Below are 25,141 nucleotides of genomic sequence, written 5' to 3'. Positions count from 1 at the left end.
AAAACATTTAAGGACCAAGTGGCTCCTTCCTTGCATTGTGTGATTGCCGAGGCGTACCGACTTAAAGTTTTACTCCCGTCATCTTTGTTTACCCACACCGTTCTAATTCCAAAAAACGAGGATCAAGTAAAGCTCCGCTCGGTCAGAGCCTACCGCCCGATTACCTTGACAAATGTTGACTATAAGATCTTTATGAAAGTTCTGGCGGAGCGAACTTATGAAAGTTCTGGCGGGAAATACGCGGCTTCAACTTACAAGCCACAGAGGTTCGCATTTTGGCCTACGCGGAAGATGTAGCTATTTTTTGTGCGAATCAAGAAAGTGTAAAGAAAGCCATAGACCTAACAGGGAAGTTCTGCGAGCAGACGGGTAGTGCTGTGAATTGGCAAAAGTGTCTGGGCTTTTGGCACGGTGACTGGCCCTTGAAACCCAATATTTTTGAGCGTGTGACGTGGTCATCCACGCCGACGCGTTATCTTGGAGTCCCGATGGAGCAGTACAGTGACAACACAGAATTTTGGTGCGAACAGATTCAAGCCTTACGCGAAAAGGCAGATGAGTGGGGGAGTAAGTGCTTTTTAATTTTTGCGCGTGCCTCAGTTTGTAATATTTTTTTTTGTCGCTAAGATCTGGTATTTGTTACAGGTCTTGCACTGTTCGCGAGTCAACACTCAGCGATTGCATCGTGTTTTAGCGGTTTTTATTTGGGGCTCGAGTTGGGAGCGCATGAGCCGAACCAACCTTTTTTTGCGTGTGAAAGATGGTGGTCTTGGTTTGTCGCATCTCTTTGTCAAGCAACTGGTGAATAGGTTTATTTTTCTAAGGGACCAAAAGGACAGCTTTTTACCCACGGTCATTCAGGTGCGGCTGCGCAGTGCGCTGCCCGAGTTTATTGTCTCGACAGATGTAGACCTGAGCCCCGATGTGCGAGGTTATTTGAAAGAGGTTGTTTCCTCCTACCGGTTTCTAGTGGCTCGTTTTTCACTTGAATATCTGTCCAGTGTGTCGCGCAAACGGCTGACCAAAGACCTCATTGTTTCTCTCCTTCCCATTCCGCTGTACCGTTCGGTGTTCAGCGCGGGAAAGGGGCAGGATGTTTTAAAACGTGTCAAGCGAATGTTGGTCCCCGCTTACACCAAAACTTTCTTCTTTAAGCTGCATAGTGAAACCCTGCCGGTTAAAGTGTGGCTGTAAGGGAAAGGTATCTCTGTAGTGTCGTCAGTGAACTGTCTTTTGTGTAAACATCCGGAAAAACTAGAGCATGTGTTCCTCAACTGTTGGGACGCAGTGTTTCTATGGGACGCCTTTCAAAGAACTTTAAAAAAAGACCTTCCGTTAATGCCTCATGGGATCCGCTATCTTTGTGTCGAGGGAGGGAAGAACCTTGTGCCATATGACATGATCATGCTTGTCGGCCTACATAGTTTGTGGCGATGTCGTATGGCGGTGAGACACGCAGACGTCGACGTGCGTCCTGCGCTTAAGTATTTTGTTGAAACAGTCTGTTACCTAAAGGAAGTATTTAAAATGCAGCAGCCTCCTCCTGACCATTTGCCGCTTCTTGAGGAGCTGGCGAACCTCAAGGATCCGTAACTGACTGGACAAGTTTGGATATGTCATTCCTCTGTTCTTGTTGATGTTCTCTTGTATACATTAGCCATTGTGGCTTTGGTTTGTTTTTAACGTCATAGCCTTCTGCAACCTTTCACGTGTGCCAAAGTCAGGTAATAAAGAAAAAAAAATGTGCTCGTAGCTCAGGGGGTAGAGTGTCGGGCTGCTCTGCACAAAAGAGCGAGTTCGATTTCGATAAAAAGCGCGGAGCGTTTTTTATCGAAATCGAACTCGTTACTTCGTTTTAATTCGATAAAAAACGCGGAGCGTTTTTTATCGAATAAAAGGGGCACTTACCGCGCAGCGATTCAAATTCGAAACACGTGACCTTCATGTGACCGGAGCGCAGTGCCCTCTGCTAATGCAGCACGAACCCTGTTTGACATCACGTGAGAGCCCTCTGTCGGACGCACCTCGAACCATGTGACATCACACGTGCGACGCCCTGAGCGCCGCAATTCTAAAGCCCCTGTATACGGAAAAGTAGCGACATCCTTTGAAGAATGCCGCCTGCTATCTTGGAGCGATCCAGGCGGCGCTACCGTCGACGCGCGAGCGCGAAAGAGCAAAATACAACAATAAGAGAGTGCATGAGGGAGAAGGAGGGAAAAGGAATGCCTATGCTGTCGGAGTGCAGTGCTAGCTACGAGCTCATGTTTGCCAATCAAATAACGCCTACTGTGCTACGTCACGGCTTTCGCCGTGTTTCTTTGAGCACATTCTTCGAGGCTGGTAGACCGTGACAGTGCGCTTTTGAGACTTTGTGTATGTATTTTGCGTGTCTTTCAGCCTTTGACTGTGCTCTGACTCAAGTATAGGAAGGCCGTCTGATATCTTGGAGCGATCCAGGCGGCGCTACAATCGACGCGTGGGTGTAAAAGAGCAAAACACAAAGACAAAAGGGGTGCGTGTCAGAGGAGGAGGGAGAAGATGTCGCTACCTTTCTTATTCAGGGACATTACGCAATTTAAGTCCTATAGCGCCCTATGTCGAACGAAGCTCGGTTCCTGTGACGTTACGTGGTTGTTATCAGATGATGACCGCAGCTGTCAACACCTGGTCAACCACGGTTGTGGTTCGATGTCTGAGGTTTGAGGTTTGAGGTCTGCGTTCATGGTAAGTGGCACGCGCCTGACACGCGACGCCTCGGCGTCACGTAACGCGTCGGGTAAGGCTTTTTCGTGACGCCTCGGCGTCCTGTAACTCGTCGGCGTAACGCTTTACTGTTACGCCGACGGCGACGCCACTCAAGCCGGAAGCGGGAACGCTCTAAGATGGATCAACTAAGGTTTTAAAGTGGTTAAGGTTTTATATTCAGAAATGCTTCTGTGTCTAAATAATCCTCGAACATGAAAGCATCCCGGCGATGTTGCCGCGATTTCGCTGGTGCAGTGCTGTCAATCGCTGGTTGCACAACAGTGCCCTATATACCGTTTGCATATACCAATGATAGAACTTCACATATTTTCAGCAATATCGTTTAGAAGCTGGCAGAAATGGCAAATGTTGCCGTCATGTAGCCGAGATGCCGACATGTTGGTTGGACGCTTGTAGAAACGGCAAATGTTGCCGTCATGTAGCCGGGATGCAGCAATATCTTTTGGAAGCTGGCAGAAACGGCAAATGTCGCCGTTATGTGGCCAGTTTAGTGAAAGCATATGGAATACTGGATCTAGACTGGTCAAGCTGGGCCCATATGGGGCCACCTTAACCATGCTGAGGAATAAGTTGGCACAATACCTTGTGCTGCCTGGGCTGCGAAGGCCGAGCAGGCTACGAGCCTTGGTATTCTTTGGTTCTCACAGTGGAAGATAACACAAAACCCGCAAGCATCCTGAAGAGGCAAATAAAAAAAAAAGTTTCAAGGAAAGCCGGCACACTCCGAATGCACAATGCAGGTGGGGAGGAGCGCTGACTGGGTTTACAGAGCTCAGGCGGGTGGCATAACTTTTTGGCTGATAGGGGTCTCTCGAGTCGCAAAATGGCGGCGGCCAGAGCGCTATTTCTGCAAAGGTCTATAGTCACCTGACTTCCGGCCATAAGCTTCCGTGTTTGTGTTTCGGTTTCGAACAGGCGAACAAAATACCGCCGCCCAGAGAGTCCTCAGTAGAATGGTCTATAGTTGCTGACAGCTTAAAGGGATGGTGAACCGAACATTTTAGTGTCTATATTAATAAGTAGCGTACACTATCTTTCCATGAGTCTGCAGCGGCCGGTGTGCGCGAGCGCACGCAGCGGAACTGACGCCATCATATCCCACATTCAAGTTTATTAAGCGTGAATGAGGGATATGATGACGTCAATTTCGTCGCCTGCGCTCGGGCACACCAGGGGCTGCTGACTCACGAAAATATAGTGTGCGCCGCTTATTATAGACACTGAAATGTTAGTTTCACCATCCCTTTAAGCTGTCAGTAAATATAGACCATTCTACTGAGGACTCTCTGGGCGGCGCCATTTCTTTCGCCTGCAGCACCATCCACAGGCATCCGTGCATTTCAACGGAATCGTCGGAGTGGAGGAGGAAAGGGCACGGGCCGTTCTCGTTGGTTCTGTTCATTCGGGCATTTCTGGTCGGCTCTACCGCCGGAACTGCCCAAACATGGAGGCTCATTTCGCTCTCTCTTTTCACCCCGGTAAATGGTGTATAGTTACTGGAAGAATTTTGTTTTGTTTGCAGATGAGCGGTAAGGAGCTGGAGAAGAGCCTGTACCACGACAGGCGTCACATGCCAGCACTTTCGATAGAAGAGGTGGACGGAGGTTGGGAGGTGGTAAGGTCACTGGGGCGGCTATTTCGACCAATTATTCAAACATTAATAGGAGCGTTGACTAAGAATCTCTCTAATCAAACACTGCCGATGAATAAACTTTATTACTGAGTCCACCAAAACATTTTTACATCCGAGATCTTTATGAATACCCAAAAGGCAACATACGCGATCTTTTGTTGACGTTTTAGGAACGCCCTTCACTTCCTTAACTTTAAAGGAAAGTGTAATCTAGTTGTTTTTGCTTAGCAACTTGGAAAAAAATAAATTTAAAAGCAGAAGGATTTTTTTTTTCAATCTGATGTTTATTTTTTTTTTTTTTCATCGGGTAGGCTAGACAATGTATCCCGTACGAAAATGTCAGATATGGCCCTGATATATTTTTTATACGTTCAGATATGATAATATAAGCACTCAAATAGGGCTGTATTTCGCCAGATATGGGAGCTAATACGGCCGTATTTCGCCATATAGGTGGGCAAATACTGCCAGATCTGGCCGTATAAGTGCGTTAATACGTCCATATATCACCATATACGCGTGCAAATATAGCGCCCCTGATAATGATATATGAGCCCGTTTTAGTCGTGCAAGCAACAAGTTATATCTACTCGCTAAGACACTAGTTGATTGATCCATATTACATGAGTCTCATGTAATTGGTTAACTATTGTCGACATCCTTAAAGTGAAGTTATTCCAGGTATTTGGACCAATTAATCAATTGCGTAATTTGAAGATTGAAAGAGAAATGAAATTCGGTTGTATGTTTGATGTGTGACAATATGACGAAGTGCGATCGGAACGCGAGTTAATCAAATAATGGATTTTAGTCGCAGCTTTTAGGCACCCGTTTCCGAGTTAAGCGGTGTTGGCGTCGCCATCTGTGTAACCGCCCCGCTAATTTTAGCGAGAAATTGAATTGGTACGTATGTCACGTGACGTCAATTTTCCCGCGAAATCTGACAGCGAAACTAATTTTGTTTTTCATGTTTCCCCGCTAAATTGAGCGGGTAAACACGAACCGTGAGCTTACTCAACATGCAAGACTCTACTTCGCCGTCCCAAATCATTTTCCCTTCGAACGGAAGCCGTTGCGCCCGGAGTACAATACGCAGCTCTTTCAAAACCGTGCGCGCAGCATCGCATCCGTTTGTTTGCGAGCGACGGCGATTCATCCCGCGTTGAAGGTAGGAAGATGTGCTGTCCGTGGAGTCTTTTATGTATAACTCGTTCGTAAGAAAAATTTGAAACAGTGTACGCGTGATTTTAAATTTATTGGTAAAAAAATATATATACATATTTATTTATCTATTTATTTGTGGACATCATGCACAAAAAAAATAGTCGCGTTAATTTTTTCATTTAAAATTATAATGTGAAACAGCGTAAAACATAGTATCTTGAAACTCGCATCGTTTTGAGTTCAACAGCTAGACTTCATAGAGCTCTATGTTCACTCGCTATTGACAGCAGAGTAGACGCTACGCGTGTTTTAGGCCAATCGTGTCTCCGGTTAGGGTCACGTGACTACAGTCTAGAATCTGGTGACAAAGCAGGACATCGCACCTACCTGGCCCCAAGGCCACACATAGCATTCACAGCACTGTCAACCTTTGTTACAAGTGACACATCTCCTCGTTGTGGCCCCAAAAGATAAGCCTTTTGTTCGTGAAACCCCGTTTTGGCCTCTCCTTCGACCGTTTTCTCTCTCCCTAAGCTGAAAGCGTTGTAAAAGGTAAGTGGTCACGTGGTTTGACGGATGACGCATTGGCCGTTGCCGACCTCGGAATGCGTTTAGCCGGACCTAGTTTGGCGTGTGAATTATCCCTCTGTGGCAGATGCGTATGTCTGCTTCTGCAAGCGATTTCTTCAAAGAAGCCCAAGAATTTTTTGTGATGCGTTTAGTGTTCGGTTCTAAAAACGACAGCTTGTGCTACATCGTGTTGAATCTTCGCGGGCACCTTCTCGTTTCTGTGTTCGAGTGGTGGTTTTGCCGTGGCCGTGTCGACATCTCCCTCGGACAACACCTTTCAAGTCGCGTCTCGTCAACGTAAGTGCGCTGCAACCTACTTCGTGACAATTGATCGTTTTTCCTAAATGTATTCTTTCAGATTACGTCTAGATTTAGGCCGTGTCTATCTCCTGGCAGCCTGGAGAATCATTGTGCAGAATGTTTCGGCTTTGGTGCGATTGCGCAACAAGCAGAAAGTTTCGACATGCCGCCGACAAAGTTTTGACGTGTCGCCAAAAAACAACAGCAGCACAGACTCTTAATTACGCGTTCCGAAATTTGGCGAGCGGCTTTACGAGTCGCTTGTAGAAAGATTGTTAGGATTTTGCGAAATACTGGTAAACAATGCTAGGTCATCCGAGGGCGCATCCCTCTCCTCCCGCTCGTACTTTCCCTAACTTGACGGACACTCTGTCTCGCGGTTCATGCCGACGAAACGATCGTCGAGATACCGGGTAATTGCTACAGCCGAGCGCGGCACAGTTTACCATTGCTTGCGCTGTGGAGGGTCGAAGAGTCAACTACCAGCACGGTGAATACCGTTTTTTTTTTATTCTTGCAGATTTGTTTTAAAAGAAGCCGTGAACGCTACACTTATGCGGTTTGTGCGAGAGTGAAACGCCCGGGGGACGTTATGTAGTTTGCTAATCTTTACGATAAGTCGGCTAATTAAATAAAATACTTTAACTTTTAATTAGTGAAAATAGACATATGGTTTCAATTAGAAACTTGCTGAGCGTCGTCCAAAACCCCTAAACCAGTCATTTTTAGAAAGACTGAGTGCGTGTGAAGCACAGTAGTGTGCTGAAGTTACTGCTCGTGGACCAGGTACAAGGCTGGGGCTAGATAAGAGACAGAAAAATTGCGCGGGCGCCTTACCGAAACCGCTAGCCTTGTACCTGCTCCACGAGTGGTGGCTTTAGTGCACTTCTCACGCGCTGAAAGACTTTCTGAAAATGACTGATTTAGGGATTTTCGATGACGCCCCGCTAGCTGCTTATTGGAACCGTATGTCTATTTTCACTAATTGAAATGTTCATTAGTGAATTTTAATTAATTACCCGAGTAATCGCAAAGCTTAGCGCCCACGTAATGTCCCCCTGGGCGTATAACTCACTCGCAGAAACCACATAACTCTAGCTTTCATGACTTTTTTTAAGAACAAATCTGCAAGAATAAAAAAAAGCACCGTGATATGGGAGGCAGATATACCCCAATTTGGCAGATCCAGATATGGATATATAAAAAATTGGGCAGATCTGGTTATATAAGGCTTATATAAACTGATGTGCTTGATATGGCCAGATCTGCCCAATTTTTTTATATATCCATATTTGTTTTTTTTATATAAGTCCATATCTGCCATTTTCGTAAGAGATGCTTTAAATTTGCAGAGGGGAGTCCTGAGCGACAAGTTGAGGATCGAACCAACGCCATTGAAGGCGCGTTCTGAAGACGGAAGCATTTCCCACAAGGTTTCTAAGATTCAGAAAGAGGGAAATTACGAGAATGATTACATAGGTAATATCACCACTTCATCAGTTATCACGCGAATCATTTTAGTAGTAACGCTGCTTAAACGTTGTCTACATTTGAAGCGTTTTTTTTAAACCTGACATTTCTTAATCATTTTGACGTATGATAATTTTTCACCACCAAGCGAGAGGCGATCATTTTTAGTTGGCTAACGGGCGTCGTTTGTTATCTGACCGCTGAAATGTACACTTTACGCCGCAAGCGCTACATGGATGTTTTGATCACGTTTCTAGCGGGAATATACGTTGCGCGTATTAGTAACTACGAAGTTTTTAGGCTCTCCGAGCGTATGTATACAAATGAATTGCTGCCACCATATTATGTCGAAAGCAAAATCTCCGGTAAAGATAACGTTTCCTCCCTTAGGAGGAAATCTGAGTCTACAGAATATTCACAAAGCTAAGACAGAGGACATCGATAAATTAGCATTATTTACTTCCATCACTTTTTTTTAAAACCTTTCAATGTGCCTGAGCCTCAACATTGAGCTGACCAGCATTTTTAAAATATAAAAGTTTTTTTTTTTTTTATCTGATATTTTTTTTTTTTTTTGCTGAGGGTAGATAGCTCTAATACCCGACACGGTAGAGTTAGCCTCTTCCTTGCGTCTTTCGAGCTCCACACCTCTTTATATTACATTAGCGCCTAAAAAGTATATTTGTGCGCAATAAATACCCTCGTTGAAATAGCAGTGTCGTGGGACTACTTTACACAACAATGCAGCACCAAACAACTCAACGTAATTTGATAATATTGAATACAACACGGAACATAACATGCTATAACAAAGTACAATGCAATATATAACACACCATATATTTTCTGCGTTCAATGCGATAAAATGCGGCACAATTCTTTCAGCTGCACCCGATTTCGTGGTCTCTGGAAGATTTGCAGACTCAGAGCAAGGTGAGTAAAATACTTGTTGGAGTCTGTAGGTTACAAAAGAACTGTAACCTACAGCTTAAGTTTATTATCAACCTTGTCATTCGCCGAGTACCCGCATAGATTGCAGCGATTGTCTCTACACGTGGTTCTCAACCATTGATGTTTCGCGGACCCCTTGTGGATTGGCGGAGATGATGGAGGACCCTGTTTGTGGCGAGGGGAAGGGGAGGGTGTGGGTTAATTATCATAATGATTTATTAAATGCACGTCACTAACGGCTAGTTTGATGTAGACTTCTCTTGATGTAGACTTCCGGAAAATCGGAATGTTTCATCTCAATCCGAAAGAAATACAACTTTTCATGTCGGGCCTGATAGATGAGACAGGGCTTCGCGGACCCTTAATGCCTTCACGGACCTTTATTTGAAAACCACTGGTCTAATCCAACTTCAAGTGCTCTGTGGGAGAGCACGAGCTTGAGGTTTGTTGGAGTATTTTGTGGGGTGGTATTTATTTATTTATTCATTTATTCTGTGTTACCCCGCAGCGCCCGGATGCATTATTGCAGGGGGTTCATAGTCAGTAGTGAAGGTAAAAATACACCCGTGCATGTGTACCAGAAAACAAAACAAAAACGCAACAACAAGGAAACGCAAGCACAGAAGAAAACACACTCATCACTAAAAGCGAGCCCGGAAAAAGATAGAAGCCACGTTGGTAATAGCTCGCATTTTAGGTACCTGCCAGATAATAACATCAGCTGAGAAAGATATGGGCTAACAGCAATAGCAATAACTCTAGCTTTTCGCGTGACACATGAGTAAAAACACAGATGCAATTTTTTTTTTCAAACAAGTTCAAAGGGTAATAAAACAATCAATGTAGGAACAGCTAAGCACACAGAAGTATCATGCCCAGTAATCACTCGAATTCTCATCATAAGGATCAAAAGTTTTCCTAGTCATATCAGTCTGCCCAGCTGTCACGTGAGAGTCTGTGAAAGAAAAGTGAGTTTGACAAGATAGAAACCGTGTCATTTGGTAGATGATTCCACGCTTTAAGAGTGTTTGAAAAAAAAATGAATAATTCAAAACATTTGTTCGGGGTGTCGATTCCCGAATTTTTCCTGAGTGGTTTAACCTTTTATATACACAGTTGGGTGGTTGAATGAACTTTGCTTTATTAATCCAGGTTTGGCCGTATAAGCTAAAAAACCCTCCCTTTCGGCAACAAAGGTTGACCATTGAGAACTTATGACTTCTCATTCTCGATTAGTATTGTATTACATAAAGAGTACGAACCGCATGAGGGTTCATGTAAAACAAAAATTAACAAACTTTTTTGTTAATGAGGTTACAGTTGCGGTTGATTTTCATTAAATCCGCTCGTCTATCCAGAGTAGTCAGAAACAACTTTTTGCATGATCCGATTTGTTTCCGATGTTTCGATAATATTTTCGCACATATATTTCAGCATGTGGACGTACAAGCCACTGGACACGAGAGATTAGAAAAGTAGAAAGCTACTGATATTATTTCAGAATCAGAGGAAGGTACATGACCGGTCAACCGACCACAAACATCGATGATTACTGCCACCGGGCTCCATACCATTCACTTCGGCGCCTTTGAGAACGTGGCTTTCTTCCGCCAAAATGAGCCGCAAGACGTGCCGTTCCAAACAGAGCGGGAAATAGCATCGAGCGGCCATGACCCAGACATGGCCTCAGAAAGGTCACAGAGTACCGTAAGTTCGCAGTCACCCGGCTCACATACATCACTCGAAAGACACTGCGCAGACATAATGATAGAATTACAGTCAAGCACGCCTCAAGCGTTTCCGAAACATGATTGATTTTAACATACTTTAACTTGCCCGCCCGCTGTCTTCTGAACGATGTATTGACAGTGTGAGCGCGGTCTGAGGATCGAAGAGAAGGAGTTCTTTCGACAATTCGGCAGAGTATACAGCCATCAAAACAAATGGAGCCGCCACTTCGCTTTTGTGCGGGACCGGCGGTAATTGTCTGAACGCATGAAACGTCAGTCGTTTCTATTCCGATTGCTTGACTCTATTGGCCGAACCACATGGAAAGTTCACCAAACTGAGTGTGCAATCTGATTCTAATGAGAGAAAGAGTGGAAGGTTTAGACGGTCATAACACGTTCGGGTGACAGTATAGCTGTTCTCGCTGACAACCTAAGTGATGCAGGGCGTTGTTCATGGTGTGAGTCGAGCATCTCATTCTCGCTCCACAGCCAATAAGACTGTGCATTAGCTTATAAGGGCGCCGAAAAGCCGACCTTTGAGACATACAGTAGGCTACAGCCCACGCGTCTTAAAGGAACAATTACGAAGTATTTATGCTCGCCAAGGTTTCTATTTGTACACCACACACGAGATAGCGACATACCCGCAACACAAGCTGCGGCTCGAAACTCGTTTTCTGCCTGCCCCAAAACCGCCGATTGAGATACACCCTACTGGCCGGTTTGAGTCGCTCTCAGATCTCTTCTCCGTGGTCACGTGCCGTTCTCTGAGGTTTAGACACACCCATCAAATATAAGTCGTGGCTCATCGATAGCACACGCTCTATATTAGGGAGTTGTACTGGGTCGTTTTTCTCCTCCGCTATGGTATCCCCGCAGAAAACGCCGCAGCTCCGCATGCGCTTCGCCCGCCTTCTCTGCATAGTTCAAGGTCTTGTGGCGGATTACGGAGCGCTATCCGGGTGCTTAGCGGGCTGCCGAAATGGTCTACTACAATTCCCTATTGTAACGTTGGAAAGTGAAATCGTAACCAAAATAAATGGTTGACTAATAGGCTGACAGATGACGCCAGCGCACAATCCACCTCGGCCTTCTTTTTGAGAAGCGGGTTGCTGGATCCCCCCAAGATTTCAACCGTCGGAGCAATGAGGGGGTAAGTTTAGGAGCAACTCAACGTGGTAGTTGGTTAAAGGTGACATATACGGCCACTGGCCAGGCAACACTTCCTTTGCTTTCCCTTCTTCAATACTCTGACTGACTGGGGAGTCGGTTCGGGGGATCGGTGGTGGAGTGGGCGGCCTCCGTTCGGACCGTGGAGCGAAAGCTTGCGCTGAAGAACCTCCTTGGTTCGATCCCCGCACCCCTGCCCGTTTAAATCTGGATGAGTTTCGTACAGGCACGCGTTCGTGTAATCACTGCTGCGTGATGCACGACCCCAGGTCGACGGTTGTGCTACAGCGGTTAAATTTCTCATTTACACCTAAGAGGCAAGTCACCCGTTGAGGTGTACTAGCAAGTGGCTGTACAAACATACAAGCAGCACAATTTTTGTTTTCATTTAGGGTTAAAGGGGGGAGAGGGAGTCGTTTCTTGACCCAATCCTGACCTTGGCTTGCTCAGGAGTTTCCTGGGGAACTTAGTCGCGCTGTCGCATCCCTGCGAGGTGGCGGCCTGGAAGCAGTTCTAACGTAATCTTCAGACTCGGTGTCCCAAACTGTACGCGACAATATAAATATATATATATATATGATACCCAATTTTCGTGGCTTCTAAAAAAAACTGCAATTACATTGTTTGAAAAGAAAAAAAATTTCACAGAAAAGCGGAAACACTTTGCGCACTCTATGCGTAATTTCAAAATGGCGTCGTGTCGCGGAGATAGCGGTTGTCGCTGGTTGGCGTCGGGTCACGCCACAATAGCGTCGTGGAGGCTGGCTGCCCGCCGTCGGCTGCCGCCTGCTGTCGGCCAGAACCAGTATTCCTCGTCCGCGGCTTGCCGGCCGCCGACGTCTGAGCAACCGGCCCGCGTGGGGTTGAGGGCTCGTCGTTTCTTGCCGGAGAAGAAATGAGCCCATGGGAGGTGGCGTAGCTAGTGATGTTGCAATGTCATGGCAACGCCTAAGCCGCTTCTCCTTGCGTATTTCACACTGCGAAGGAGCGTAGCGTGATTTCGTTTGCAACCCATTTTTGCCCTAGTGCCTTTAACTAGGGAGCGGTGGTTCGAAACTGTGCGACAGTACGAATGGTCAACACTTGCCACAAACAATTCAATCACTCATTCACAAAAGCCGCCCCTGTCTCCGGCGCGTAGTCGGGGCAGAAAAGCACTGGCCTGTCCCTTGGTGATTCGGTCGCGCCAACTCGGGCGGAACCAGTACCTGCGCCTCTTTGCCTTCAGAGCGGCGTCGTCGCAAGATCAACGAGCAGTCTAGGATGAACCCATTCACTCTAATCATCAGGTAATCATCGACACTCTCCATGTCGACAGAGTGCGGTTTTGAAGCTGATTTATGCGGAAAATGGGAGCCAAAACGGAATAACCTAACGAAGAGCAGACGACGAAAGCGCAAGAAATACGGCGCAGGCGCGCGCGCGACGAGATTCCCTCTTTGTTACGTGACTATAACGCCGGCAAGATAGAGGCCAATGCGCCACCTCCCACCTCCTCTTCCCTGCGTTGCGACGTGCCGCCCGGCGGCCCGACCAGCAGTGACATTGCCGCTGGTGTGGTCAGGCGGACAGGCCCTAATTAAGCAATGGCGGCGGACGAATGGTGTGGGACCTCTACTTCATAACTGCTGTTTGCGGTACTGGCGAATATGTCTTGCTTCGAAACAGAACTTGTTTACCGATCAAAATAATTAGGATTCCTTCCGTACGACGTTGCCGACCAACAAGGTGATTCGCACCAAGACCTCGCCGAGTCGTCGCCCCTTCGCCTGGCTGAAGACATCGCTCGTCGCACAAACACGACTTTGTAGGGGCTCGAAAATCACGCAAACGTCACACACAAAGCGCTTATATTTAGCGGTTCTTTTTGTGTGTGTGTGTGTGTGTGTGTGCGCGAAGTCCGACGTGCGCAATTTCCCTCTGCTTCAAACAACAACAAAAAGCAAAAAAAAACAAAAAAAACAAAAAAAAAAACGACGGGGAAAAAACGCAATCGGGTGTAATTACGTGACTTTAGGCATAATCCTCCTTTTCTGCATGCTTCTTGTTCCCCAGTCCAGTCTGGGTATCGAGCAGTTGCCTTTTTTGGCTATTAGAAATAACAGGACGCTGTAACAAAATATTTATTGGGTAGTCTTCTGACACCATATTAAAACGCCTAACTATAAATAAAAGATTTTTTTTTTTTTTTGAGGAAGGGAGGGAGAGGTTGTTAGTGTGCCTTTAAGCTGTCCGTGACAATATAAAGTCCCTTGAAGCTCAAGGAACGCAAGGAGTGACCTGTGGTTCCGCTTCGTGATTCGTTCTACGGCATTCCGCTGAAAGCGCGGTCCCATTAACTGGGGTGCGATATTGAATGCTTGACCAAATGCCGTTGAGAATAATACAGGAAACTCCGGGGTAAAATGGGAGACGGAAGTAGGAAGCGATCGTGGCGGTATGGAGTGGACAACTCGCCACTTTCCCCGGAAATGAATCTAGTGGGACTGACTCACTAGAGAAATTGATAGTCTATGAAATATTCCCATTTTTTGATGGAGCATAGGGAGCATAAGCTCGTGATATTCAAACTCCTGGTATTTTGATGTCAAAATGCCGTGTGTTGTTTAGACCAGTCACGATTTGTATAGCCGATTTTGTACTATCCAAATAACTATTAACCTTTTCTGAGCTTGTTGATTTATCTGTTTTATACCTACCAAAACATGTCTTAATAGATGCCCTTGGCTCCAAGTGACCATAATTGGCAATAGGCATCAATTCTTTATTTTTTTTTTAATAATAATAACAATAATTTTATTGCACAAGTATAAATACAATATATAGAAATGCGGGTCCGTCAAAAGCCAATAGCGGCTTGTGGGACTGGATCCGGCAGCGGCGTAAGAAATACCAAAACGATTCACATGAAAATAAAACAAAAGTCATGAATTATTTGAAATGCAAAAAAAAGAAAAAAAAGTATTAAAAAATCTGAAAAAAATAAGAATACAAGCGAAGAAAACCGAATACCAAGAAGGATCTCTTAAAAAGAAACAAGGTCACTATAACACTGAAAGAACAACTATAACACTACAATACTGGATGATACAAATAAAGAAATCCGTACATCATCTAGAATGTCTCAGAGCTACAAAGACAAGGTCAATCAAAAAAGCAAAAACACGACAAAAAGAAAAATAGTATTTAACAGTCACTTGAAGGAGCTAATGTAGGGACGAAAATAAGTATTTAAAAGTTTAGCATATTGTTTTTAGCTGTCTCTTTAACTGACGTTTTGAGTTCAACTCTAAAAATGAATCAGGTAGGACATTAAAAAGTTCAGGCACATAAAACGAGCGTAATCGTTTTCCGTACTTGGTATAAACACGAGGAATGATAAAGCGTTCACAGTTCCTTAGAATACGCTCGGAAACACGGGGGGTCTTAAAGGTGGTAATCCAATAATGCTTCATAATGATACTTCTTTTAAAAAGAGCTGAAAAACGCGGCAAGCGCAAAGATAAAAACAGTTCGCCACTTGGAGTATCGAGAGGAGCGTAAGCTACGCCCCTCAGAATTCCCCTCAATATGCTATCAATTTTATTCTGCCAAATCATCGAACAGTTTGCGTAGACTGTGATACCGTAACGTAAAACACCATAGGCTAAAAAGTTGACCACCATATTTCGAGCAGAAAAAGGAAAAAAGGATTTTGTGGAATATAACGTGCATGATACACTTCGAAGCCTTTTAGCAACATAGCTAAGATGCGAGTTCCAGGACATGTCACTTTCAAAATATAACCCCAAGTATTTCGCTGTGAAAACATATTCAATAGGTGAGCAGCTGCAGCTAGCACACTTTCACGTGTGGAGCACAAGTGGGAAATCAAGGCATTTATGTTTCAATGGACTGCAGAAACACATCAGTTTTGTATTTTGAACGTTAATTTTGATAAGATTCGTTTGAAACCAGTACATTACCTTTGTAGCCTTAACTTGTAACAGGTTAAGTGCGCTGCGCAAATTTATATGGCGGGAAAGTCAAAAGTATCATCTGTGTATTGAAAGGTGTCACCACCTGACATCGCCTTAGGAAGATCGTTTACATGCAGATTAAACAGTAGAGGAGACAACACAGAACCTTGAGGAACTCCGGCTTTAAGAAATACTTTGGCGCTCTGGGTATTGTTGACAGAAACCCGCTGTGTCCGGTTCGTCAGAAAGTCTTCAAGTATAATAAAGAAAGGACCCCTACACCCGTAGTCAAACAACTTTTTCATTAATATTTTGTGACTAATGGAATCGAACGCCTTAGAAACATCTAAAAAAAGAGCGCAGGCATATTTGTTGTTTTCCAAAGTGTCATGTAGCTTATCCACAAAATCTTCGAGAAGTGAATCCGTGCCACGTCCCGGGATAAAACCGTGCTGAGACGACGAAAAAAGATCAACCTTTTCCAGGAACGCCGTCATTGCTTTTAAAAGGTGCTTCTCAAGTATCAGAGATAAACACGAGAGAATAGATATTGGTCTGTAACAACGAGGTAGAGTGGCTTAGAGCGATAAACCGGGGTTCCGGTGTGCACTCGAAAGTGAATAAGGCGGCTGCCATTGTACGCAAATTTGACCGCACGTCACATGACCAAACCAAATACGTGACGTCACAGGAAAGATGGCAGCACCCATGCAGCGGCTGGCCCCAGCTGGGCCGGAGCTTGTCGGATGCTTTGTTGGTTGTCGTTCGTCTCGGCGAGTTGATTTCAGACGCGGAAGCCGTCATATGAAGCCGGTCGAAAGCGAGTTCAGAGTTCAGCGTGGTGTTTGACGTAGGTATAAAGTGAAAATACGGAGGAACGGTGTGCATTTCGCTGGTGACCGACCGGGATATTGCCACGGAAGAGACAATCTGACCTACGTTGCTCGTACCTCGGATTGATTCGGATACCGCTAGGATAAAATTTAAGGCGACGTTTCTGTGCTCTCCTTGACCATCGGAATCTTCGAGATTTGCAGTGAAGCGTGTGCACTATATTTGGATACACAGTTTAGCGACGGAAATTGCGTGAGTCGTGCTTGGCGGTGTGCAATCGTGGTGAAGCTTCGATCAAATGACCGAGGGCTCACTTCGGTTGTGCGGCGCACCGGAAGGCTGCCTTGAAGCTGGTAATCCCCGTGCCGTGCTGAATGATGCTGTGCTGCTTACAAATTGTTCCGGCGTAGAAGTGCACTTTCACGGAGCACAGGTGTGCGGCGCACCGAAGAGCTGCCTTCAAGCTGGTAGTTCCTGTGCCATGCTTTAGGTGATGCTGTGCTGCTTCCCAAATTGTTCCGGCGTAGACGTGCACTTTCACGGAGCACAGGTGCTGCAGTTGGTATTGATCCCGCTGGTCTGTCGCACGTTTCGTCAACACAAACGCTTCATCCACACTCGTTACGCGAATTGCAAGCTGTCCGGACATTTCATCGAGCGTGTTACGTACCCAGCTCACGCCGCTTTGTGGCAACAGTCTGCAGTGGCTCATTACCAGAAAAGTGGTCCCAGATCCATTTCAGTTCAGTTCGTCCACGGCAGTCGCCAAACCCCGAAGGAGAGGATTTATTCGGACAGAATGCCACTAAAGCAATGCAGCTTCTTCAGTGGTCAGGATAGATTCTCTTCTGCGAGTTTTGTTATACTGTCACGGATCCTTGTTCCAGTCCTATCTTCTATCAATATTCACTATTCTGGGACACTGCAGGTCATGCTCAGCTGTAATCGTATATTTTGGTGGAGGTGCTGGGCACCCATAGCCCTTCACTCTGTGTGAACCCGGCGGCTCTTCAGCCGAGTTACTCGATAATGGGACACGGCTGGCGGTCTATCCTGCGTCTTATACCCCCGTCGAGCCGTAAGCAAAGTCCTGACCCGAGCCTGGCAGAACAACCGCAAGACGACCGAATACCACAAGGAGTAACCTCGGAAATACACCACAAATCACCTGAAATCCGAGCCAGTTGCTGCTACCAGGAAAAACCACCGGAATTCGGTCTCCTGTCAGAAAATTCGAAGCTGACGAAGCCAACAATGACAAACCTGTAGCAGCAAACCGTGTCCCCTCCCACCATTGTTTGCATGCCTGTCGCAAATCACACTCCGACGCTTTTTCACGCAAGCTGTATGAAGACGTCAAGGACTGGATTGAACAATAAGACAGTGTCGCCCGCCACATTGGGTGGACAGACAACCTGCTCCTGCAGAACCTATACTTCTCGTGGAAGAAACTGCCGGCGCTGGTCTAAGAACCATGGATCCTCCTTAACGTCATGGGAAGTTTGCAAGATCGAGCTGAAGCGCGCATTCGTCAGCCACCATCAACGAGTGAGAGCCGCATTCTTGATTCTGTCCAGGACACTGCCCCAACGAGAGCGCCACCGCACTCGTGGAGGATGTTTTCCGCTTGATCGAGCGCCCACGCCCACGCCAACCTTGATGCTACAGAAGACAAGAACCTAAGAATCCCATGCCCCTCACGTGAGGGACAACACCTTCGGCAGCCTTGTCCGCAACCCCCAACAGTCGAAGTGTTCATATCACCGAGGCTTCCAACATGGAATGTGCACTGCATGCCCGAGCCTGCCACTATGAACAACTTCCCGGCGTCTCGACACTCAAGTTGTCCAGCTACTACTTCGACGCCAGCCTCCCAGGCATCCACGACATCATCCACGACGTTGTCTGGGAGGAGATCAGGAAGCTACTTCCTGCCATCAGTTGCCCGGCTTTTATTTTGATTGCCGAGATTGTTTCGGAACAAGTTTGACAGGTATTTCAACCGAGACTTCTGCGAGCGAAGCGGCATCTGACAAACCAAGGGCAACTTACGCCACAATGGCACGACGACCGCCACCGGCTGCCCCTTAGTATTCAATGCCGATTCAATGAGACACTCTAACGCCGAATCATTCCCGACATTGTGTGTAGGTCTGTGCTCAACAAAGTACACCGAGGAAAACGTAGGTGATGCGAATGTGCGACCGAAAACCACTTTGCTACCACTGCATGAAGCCGACCATGTCTACCAAAGCAGCCCGTACCAATGAATTGGTCTGCGAGGGTTCGTGCCAAACGACCCTCGATTACGTCTCGAGGAGCGACCACGGGAGATTAAGGATTACCTTCGGCGACCTTTGTCCCTGATGCCGAAGGTGCTGAATCGAAGATTCTGAATCCCTGATTACCCCGAAGCTCCTCATGTCCATTACCTTAACAAGAGGTAAGCACGACAAAGCAGGTGAGCGGCGGTGCAGTGACAGTGGATTTGGTGTCGGTTGTCGTCCAAGGACAATACCTAAAAATTTGCTGACATCAATTTTCTGTGTCCACTTCACGAAGCACACAATTTCCAACTTTGAGGGAGAATGCCCCTGAGTGACTTGAAGGAATAGAATGGTTGGTTGCTCTCAAAGGTGAGCTGCAAGCATCACCAGACTTGGATAGCAAACAAACATTGTTGCCAGCTATCAAGTCAACGGTACAGCAAAAGGCACAGCCATGTAAGCAATACATGCCCGAGCTTGCTGCATTGATGCCGAAAACTACCAGGAAAATTTTCGGATTAGAAGCCAGCCCTGCAGCTTCAGTGCTTCAGACGTCAGTGGCCGCACATGACGTATGATTACAAGACAGCAGCAGTCGGTCAAAGTTGCCACTCGACCAAACTGAACACCGACGTGCCAGGAGCGTCATCCGACAACAAGGTCCACAGGTACTACGACTGAACGCCTGACACGAGACTGTCGCAGAAAGAACTCGTTATGGAACCATTTCCTAAGAATCAATAATTATGTAATCAAGTGGAAATAAACATATTTGATACACTAACCAGATAAACATATTTCCGCTTGCCTTCATGCCTTGAGAGTCTACACACCGAGAATTGTGTCCACTGCACGCTCTAGACCTTACGAAGACACTCGCATCTCTGACCCTTCAATATTAATTAAGGGGTCATACCAGACTGGCAGACTTCTTGCAAGGGGCTGCACTCGTTCAACCTTTCCTGAACATGTGGTGCATCCGAAAACCAACTCCAGTGATGTGAAAATGTTATTTATTAATTTATTCCTTCCAGGGACCTTTGTAGGCATTGCAGAGAGGATACTTAAAACTACACACATGATAATAGCATTAAAGCACACTGCTGTAACTTGTTAATTGGAAAAACAAACACACCTCTGAGCATATAGTTTAATAGTATGTGTTGATGCATTGTTATATAGCATGACACTTCCTATATGTATGACACAATAGACCCTTTTCAGAACCTTATCAAGCAACACAACTGTCACCATTTTTTTCAGCGTAAAGCACATGAATGGGCCCCAGTTCACGTCGAATGCTAGTGCAGCATTCGAGTCCAATACGTGCTGAGCCGAATTCACAGGGATGGCGGACATAACATTCTTGTCGAACAAATGCCCAAAGTCTAAAAGCTTGGGGTAATTACAGTAGTAGCTACTGTAATTTGTTTCATCAGAATTTGGCAGACGGCAAAGGCTACGCTCTCGGTGAGTCAATACACACATTGGAGAGAGGCACATGACAACATATCACCAGAGTGCTCGTCTGCACAGATTTGTCACACACCTTCTCTGATTGGCTCGAGCGGGCTGTGGCGGTTGGCCTTTTCCAAGTTACGGTGATGCGAAGTATAGACAGCCCACACTTTTAAAAAGAGTCTATTGAAGAGACCGAAAGGAATGGTAGTCAACATTTTTCAACAAGACTGCTCTCCAGCAAGGGATGAACACAAATATGAATCATCTTTTCCAGGTAATTAGAACAATTAAATAATTGACCAACTAATACAATGCACTCTTGATGGAAAAGAGTATAGCTGCAATAAATCCTACAAAACAGAAAAAAATGCGCAGTTAATCTATGCATGCACCAAAACAGTTGTTCTTATAGCAAGTTGAATAGCTTTGAAGCAGGTGCCTGCAACGATTTATTCTTCCCCATACTCAATAAAACGCCATCCTCGTAGCTGAAAATAAGGGTGCACTTCGCACTCACACACACACAAAAAAAGGAAGAAAAGCGATCGAATGTAGAATCGTGGATTAGCACAAAAGAATCGCAGGAGCTTCCTCGCTAAAAGTTGCTATGGTTGTTCTGTTACGGAGGGCTGAAACAACTTCCCTTAGGCCCTAACGCGACGTATACATTTCGCGTAGATTCTCAGATATTTCAACGTTCAAACAAAGCTAAGAGAATGCGAAAATTTCATGTGAAAAGCACTCAAAGTTCTATCGGTCCTCGGACACATCCCGGAATCCGAGCACCGGTACGGCGATGCAGAGCTGATGCTGTCTCACAGGCGTTAATATCCAGATGATCCAGAGCGATCTTGCGCAAAAACGGTATAAAGTCTCATTCCTTCATATTTTCACATTATACCTGCGTCAGCGAGCACGAAGAAGCCCGAAGTCGTCGGAAAGCAGCTGCACATCACGGCTACCGCGCACCGAACAAACTCGCATTTGCCAGCTCTGGGCGCTGCCATCTTACCTGTGACGTCACGGCTCTTGGGAGGTCACGTGACGAGTGGTCACATTTGCGTAAAATATGGCGGTAACCGGGGGGGGTGCCACTTCCAAACTTCCGGTTTATCACTCTAAGCCCCTCTACCTCGTTGGTCTGTAACTTTCTACGCTATCATGCTTTTCTCCTTTGTAAAGCGGTCTGACAATGGCACTTTTTAGCCCAACTGGAATGACCCCTGAGCTGATAGTCCCATTCATTACGTAAAGCAGAATACCAGACAAAACGTCGAAATTGCGCCGTAAGTCGCTCAGTCGAATATTATCTGCTCCGGGAGCCTTGTTAAGCTTAAAACTAAATACAAGATTACGCAGGTCCTGTGGTGTCATGCTTGGCAAGAACGCTGAGGCCGAGCAAGAGCGGTTCAAGTTAATAGGAATGATATTTTCGTCGTTTGATACACCTGACACGGAAGCAAAGAAGCAATTAAAAGAGTCAGTAACCGATTGTAAGTCGGTTCCGGAATGCTTGGTAATTGCGTCATCTATCGAAGACTTGTTTGAAACTCCTTTAACCTCATTTACCAAAGCCCAGGTTTTATAAATATCAAAACGTGATCTATAAAACTTATTTTAGAAGTGCTGATGTTTTTTGCAGCGAATTATGGCATTTACACGATTTCTACAACTTTGGTATTGCAAACGCAATTCTTTATCGCTCGGGAAACGGCGACATTGTGCCCATAACATATCTTTCTCTTTGATCGCAGATAAGACGTCTGTGGTAAGCCAAGGTTGATTCTGCTTGCGTTTTCTTACAGTTATTGTTTTTACGCTCATAAATTTGAAATCCGACAAAATATCACTTAGCTTAAGATACGCATCCCGGTGATTAAAATTTTCAATAGGTATATTCCAATTATAAGAAGAAATTAATCTATCAAACTGACGGGAATCCACGATTGTTGTTTCTTTTTGCTCTCGTATAGGGTTTTCTGAAATACCACAAAAGTTAATGCGACACACTACGAAGTAATGGTCCGCCAATTTTCGCAAGATTACTGCCGATGTTACAGGTATACCAGAGTTTCTAACGTTTATATGATCAAGGCAAGACGAAACCAATTTATCGGACAGGTGTTCCTCTCGTGTCGGTACATTTATTATGCATTCGATGCCGTAGTTAGCGAGAATATTTAAATAGTCACATACGAATGATCTTGAAGGCTTCATTACGTCAATATTTAGGTCACCCACGATGCAAACTTTACTGGTAGACGCTATACTTTCTAAATTAGTAATTAACTCCTCTAGAACTTAGTTCACATTTTCTGAAGGTGGCCTATAAACCGAAAATATAAATATTTCGAAATTATTTTTATTTAACTTCCGCGAGAGACACTCGGCATGATTAAAGGAGACCGCTAAATCTACTACTGACCATGTTTTGTTTACATACACGGCTATTCCTCCTCCCCTCCCTGCGTCACGCGTCAAAAAGAAGCTGTCAAATCCCGGTAAAGAAAACTGATCCTGTGAAACGAAAACCTGCCGAACATCTATTTCGGTTAAAACGAAAACGTCGACAGAGTTCTCGACTGCTCGAGCAATCAACTGAAATTCATCCCAATATTTTCTAATGCTTCTTAGGTTAACATGTAGTACAGTGAGCGCACTAGCACTAGGAGGGAAAAGGACAAGAAACGAAGGAAAGCCAGAAAGTACTACTGGGTTGTCCATTATCATACTATTTTTGGTAAATCCCTAGTGCTAGAGATGCGCACTGCCGTCGAGTTTTCGTCCATTTTTGCAAAGATAGTAGCGTTCTTTACCCAAACAAATTTGTAGGATTTGTCCCTGCCTTTGGTTCTGGCTTGCCAGAACAGGTCCTTGTTTGTTCTTGTCAAGTTGTCGTTGAAATAAATCTTTGAACGGAACTCTGTCCGAGGTAGCGTTGCCAACTTTATACGCGCATTCATCCAGCGGTCCTTCGTAGGAACCGAGGTGAACTGAACCAGTATGGGAGGGGCCCCCTCGCGCCTAGAGCGCAAGCGGTGACAGACTACCACATCGGCGGGGTTAAAATCCGCGATGTTCAGTTTGTGTACAAGGTCGATGATGGTGGCCCCCAAGTCTTCCTCATTCACGTAAGAAATACCATGTATTTCCATATTGCATCGTCGGCTATACTGTTCCGTCGAGTTTATGTTTGTTTGTAGTTGATCGATCATAACGGTTTGCTCAGACACGGTGGCCTGTAGTGCTCCAACTTCGGTTCTCAGTAGTTTAACTTCTTCATCATTTTCTGTCACAAGTTTCATGGTAGATTCATACTTCTTCACAGATTCTTGGAGGCTCCTGATTCTTTCTTTCAACGCATCTAGTGATGGCTTCAGGGCAAGGAGCTCTTCTAGTTTGGCAGGAAGATCTGAGAGTCGATCAACGTTTGCCTTTAGTGAATGAAGAATTTCGAGCTTGGCGTTTATTTCGGCTAGCGTCGTAGGGACTATTTCGCTAGCAGCTGGTGTCAAAAGTTCACTGGAACCTCCGGCACTCATCCTGATTTCACGATTCCTGTACGTACGGCAGTTCCATTTTTCGCGTTTGGCGGTGCCCGTTGATTTGAAAGTTCTGTCCGCGATTCCAGAGCACGCGTCAAGATGGTAAACATGATTGCAGGAATAGCATCTCATGAATCTTCCATCACCCGGCACTGATTTAAAGCACACAATACAATCAGTGTCACTTGACTCAGACATGACTCGTTCAGTTGCAATATTTGATAACACAAAAATAAATATACAGAGATACAAAGCGCACTTGTTGCAGTCGACGGCAAAGTTGAAAATGAAAACTAATGAAGCATGGTTACAAATACAGATTCTCACCTGCCGAAAACGACGCAGTTAGTATCGAGCCGATGACGGGCCGCCGACTGCGCCGAAGGAAGCCGTGGGAGCTGTTCTTGTAGCGTCGGATCCAGTTTCCCGGATGACGGCTCACCACGTAGCAGCAACAGCGTAGTCGACGAAAAGCTGCGTCAGGTCCACTTCATCTGGTACTGTCCGGGTGCGAAAATGACGCGCCCGAAGTCCAGGAAACGCGGGACTGCTTTGCCCTGCCGAAAACGACACAGTTAGTATCGAGCCGAAGACGGGCCGCCGACTGCCGACTTGAAATGGCTCTAAGGGATTAGAAGTGATTATTATTGATAATTATGTGACTTTTTTGTTGGCTTATTCTTATAAACGGCTTCAAGTAGCTTTTGTTGGCTATTAACATCTTCTTTGACCAGATTAACCTTAAATGGCTGCCAATGGCTATTGATGAGATAATCGACAATAATCTATTTCGGCGTTGGTGAATGCATATGATTTCAACTGGCTACTATTTGCTATCAGCCTCCACTTTTATATATATTTGATAGATATGGCTGGAAATATTATTAATGAGTAATGAAAACTGTGCTATTTATGTTTAAAACTGGAATGACTTCAGGTGGCTATCGTTGGCTATTAGAATATATTTCTGACCAGATTGGCTGAATGGCTACTAATGGCTGTTAATCAGTACAATAGCAATTATCTGCTGTCTGAGTGTTTATGAATGAGAATGGCTTCAAGTGGCTATTATTGGCTATAAGCATATATTTTCCAATAGATCGGCTGCAAATGGCTACAAACCGCTATTAGTAGATAACTATTGCTTGAGCTATTTTTATATTTACGAAATGGAATGGCTTTATGTGGATAATGTTGGCTATTTGTATTTCTTTTTGTCCAGATTGAATTCAAATGGCTGCTGATGGATTTTGATGAGATCATTAAAAATTATGTGCTATTTTGGTGCTTAAAAATGAATATGGCTTCAAGCAGCATT

At 45.3% G+C, this 25,141-nt stretch overlaps 1 protein-coding gene across 1 annotated transcript in view; it reads left to right on the top strand.

Annotated features, from left to right (window-relative positions):
- Positions 1–4,198: 4,198 nt before the first annotated feature.
- The window catches only part of LOC120846676, a gene marked incomplete at its 3' end in the record, with an annotated part of 38,548 nt that continues 17,605 nt past the window's right edge, over positions 4,199–25,141 (top strand). The window contains exons 1-4 of the mRNA XM_040218529.1: positions 4,199–4,247; positions 4,292–4,384; positions 7,789–7,915; positions 8,792–8,839. Coding sequence (XP_040074463.1) covers positions 4,292–4,384; positions 7,789–7,915; positions 8,792–8,839 — 268 coding nt within the window. The remainder of the gene's footprint in view (positions 4,248–4,291; positions 4,385–7,788; positions 7,916–8,791; positions 8,840–25,141) is intronic.

Source organism: Ixodes scapularis, unplaced genomic scaffold (assembly GCF_016920785.2).
Source record: "Ixodes scapularis isolate PalLabHiFi unplaced genomic scaffold, ASM1692078v2 ptg000146l_1___fragment_1__unscaffolded, whole genome shotgun sequence".
NCBI lineage: Eukaryota > Metazoa > Arthropoda > Arachnida > Ixodida > Ixodidae > Ixodes > Ixodes scapularis.
Note: the sequence above shows the minus strand (reverse complement) of the source record. Positions and strands in the feature narration are given on the sequence as shown.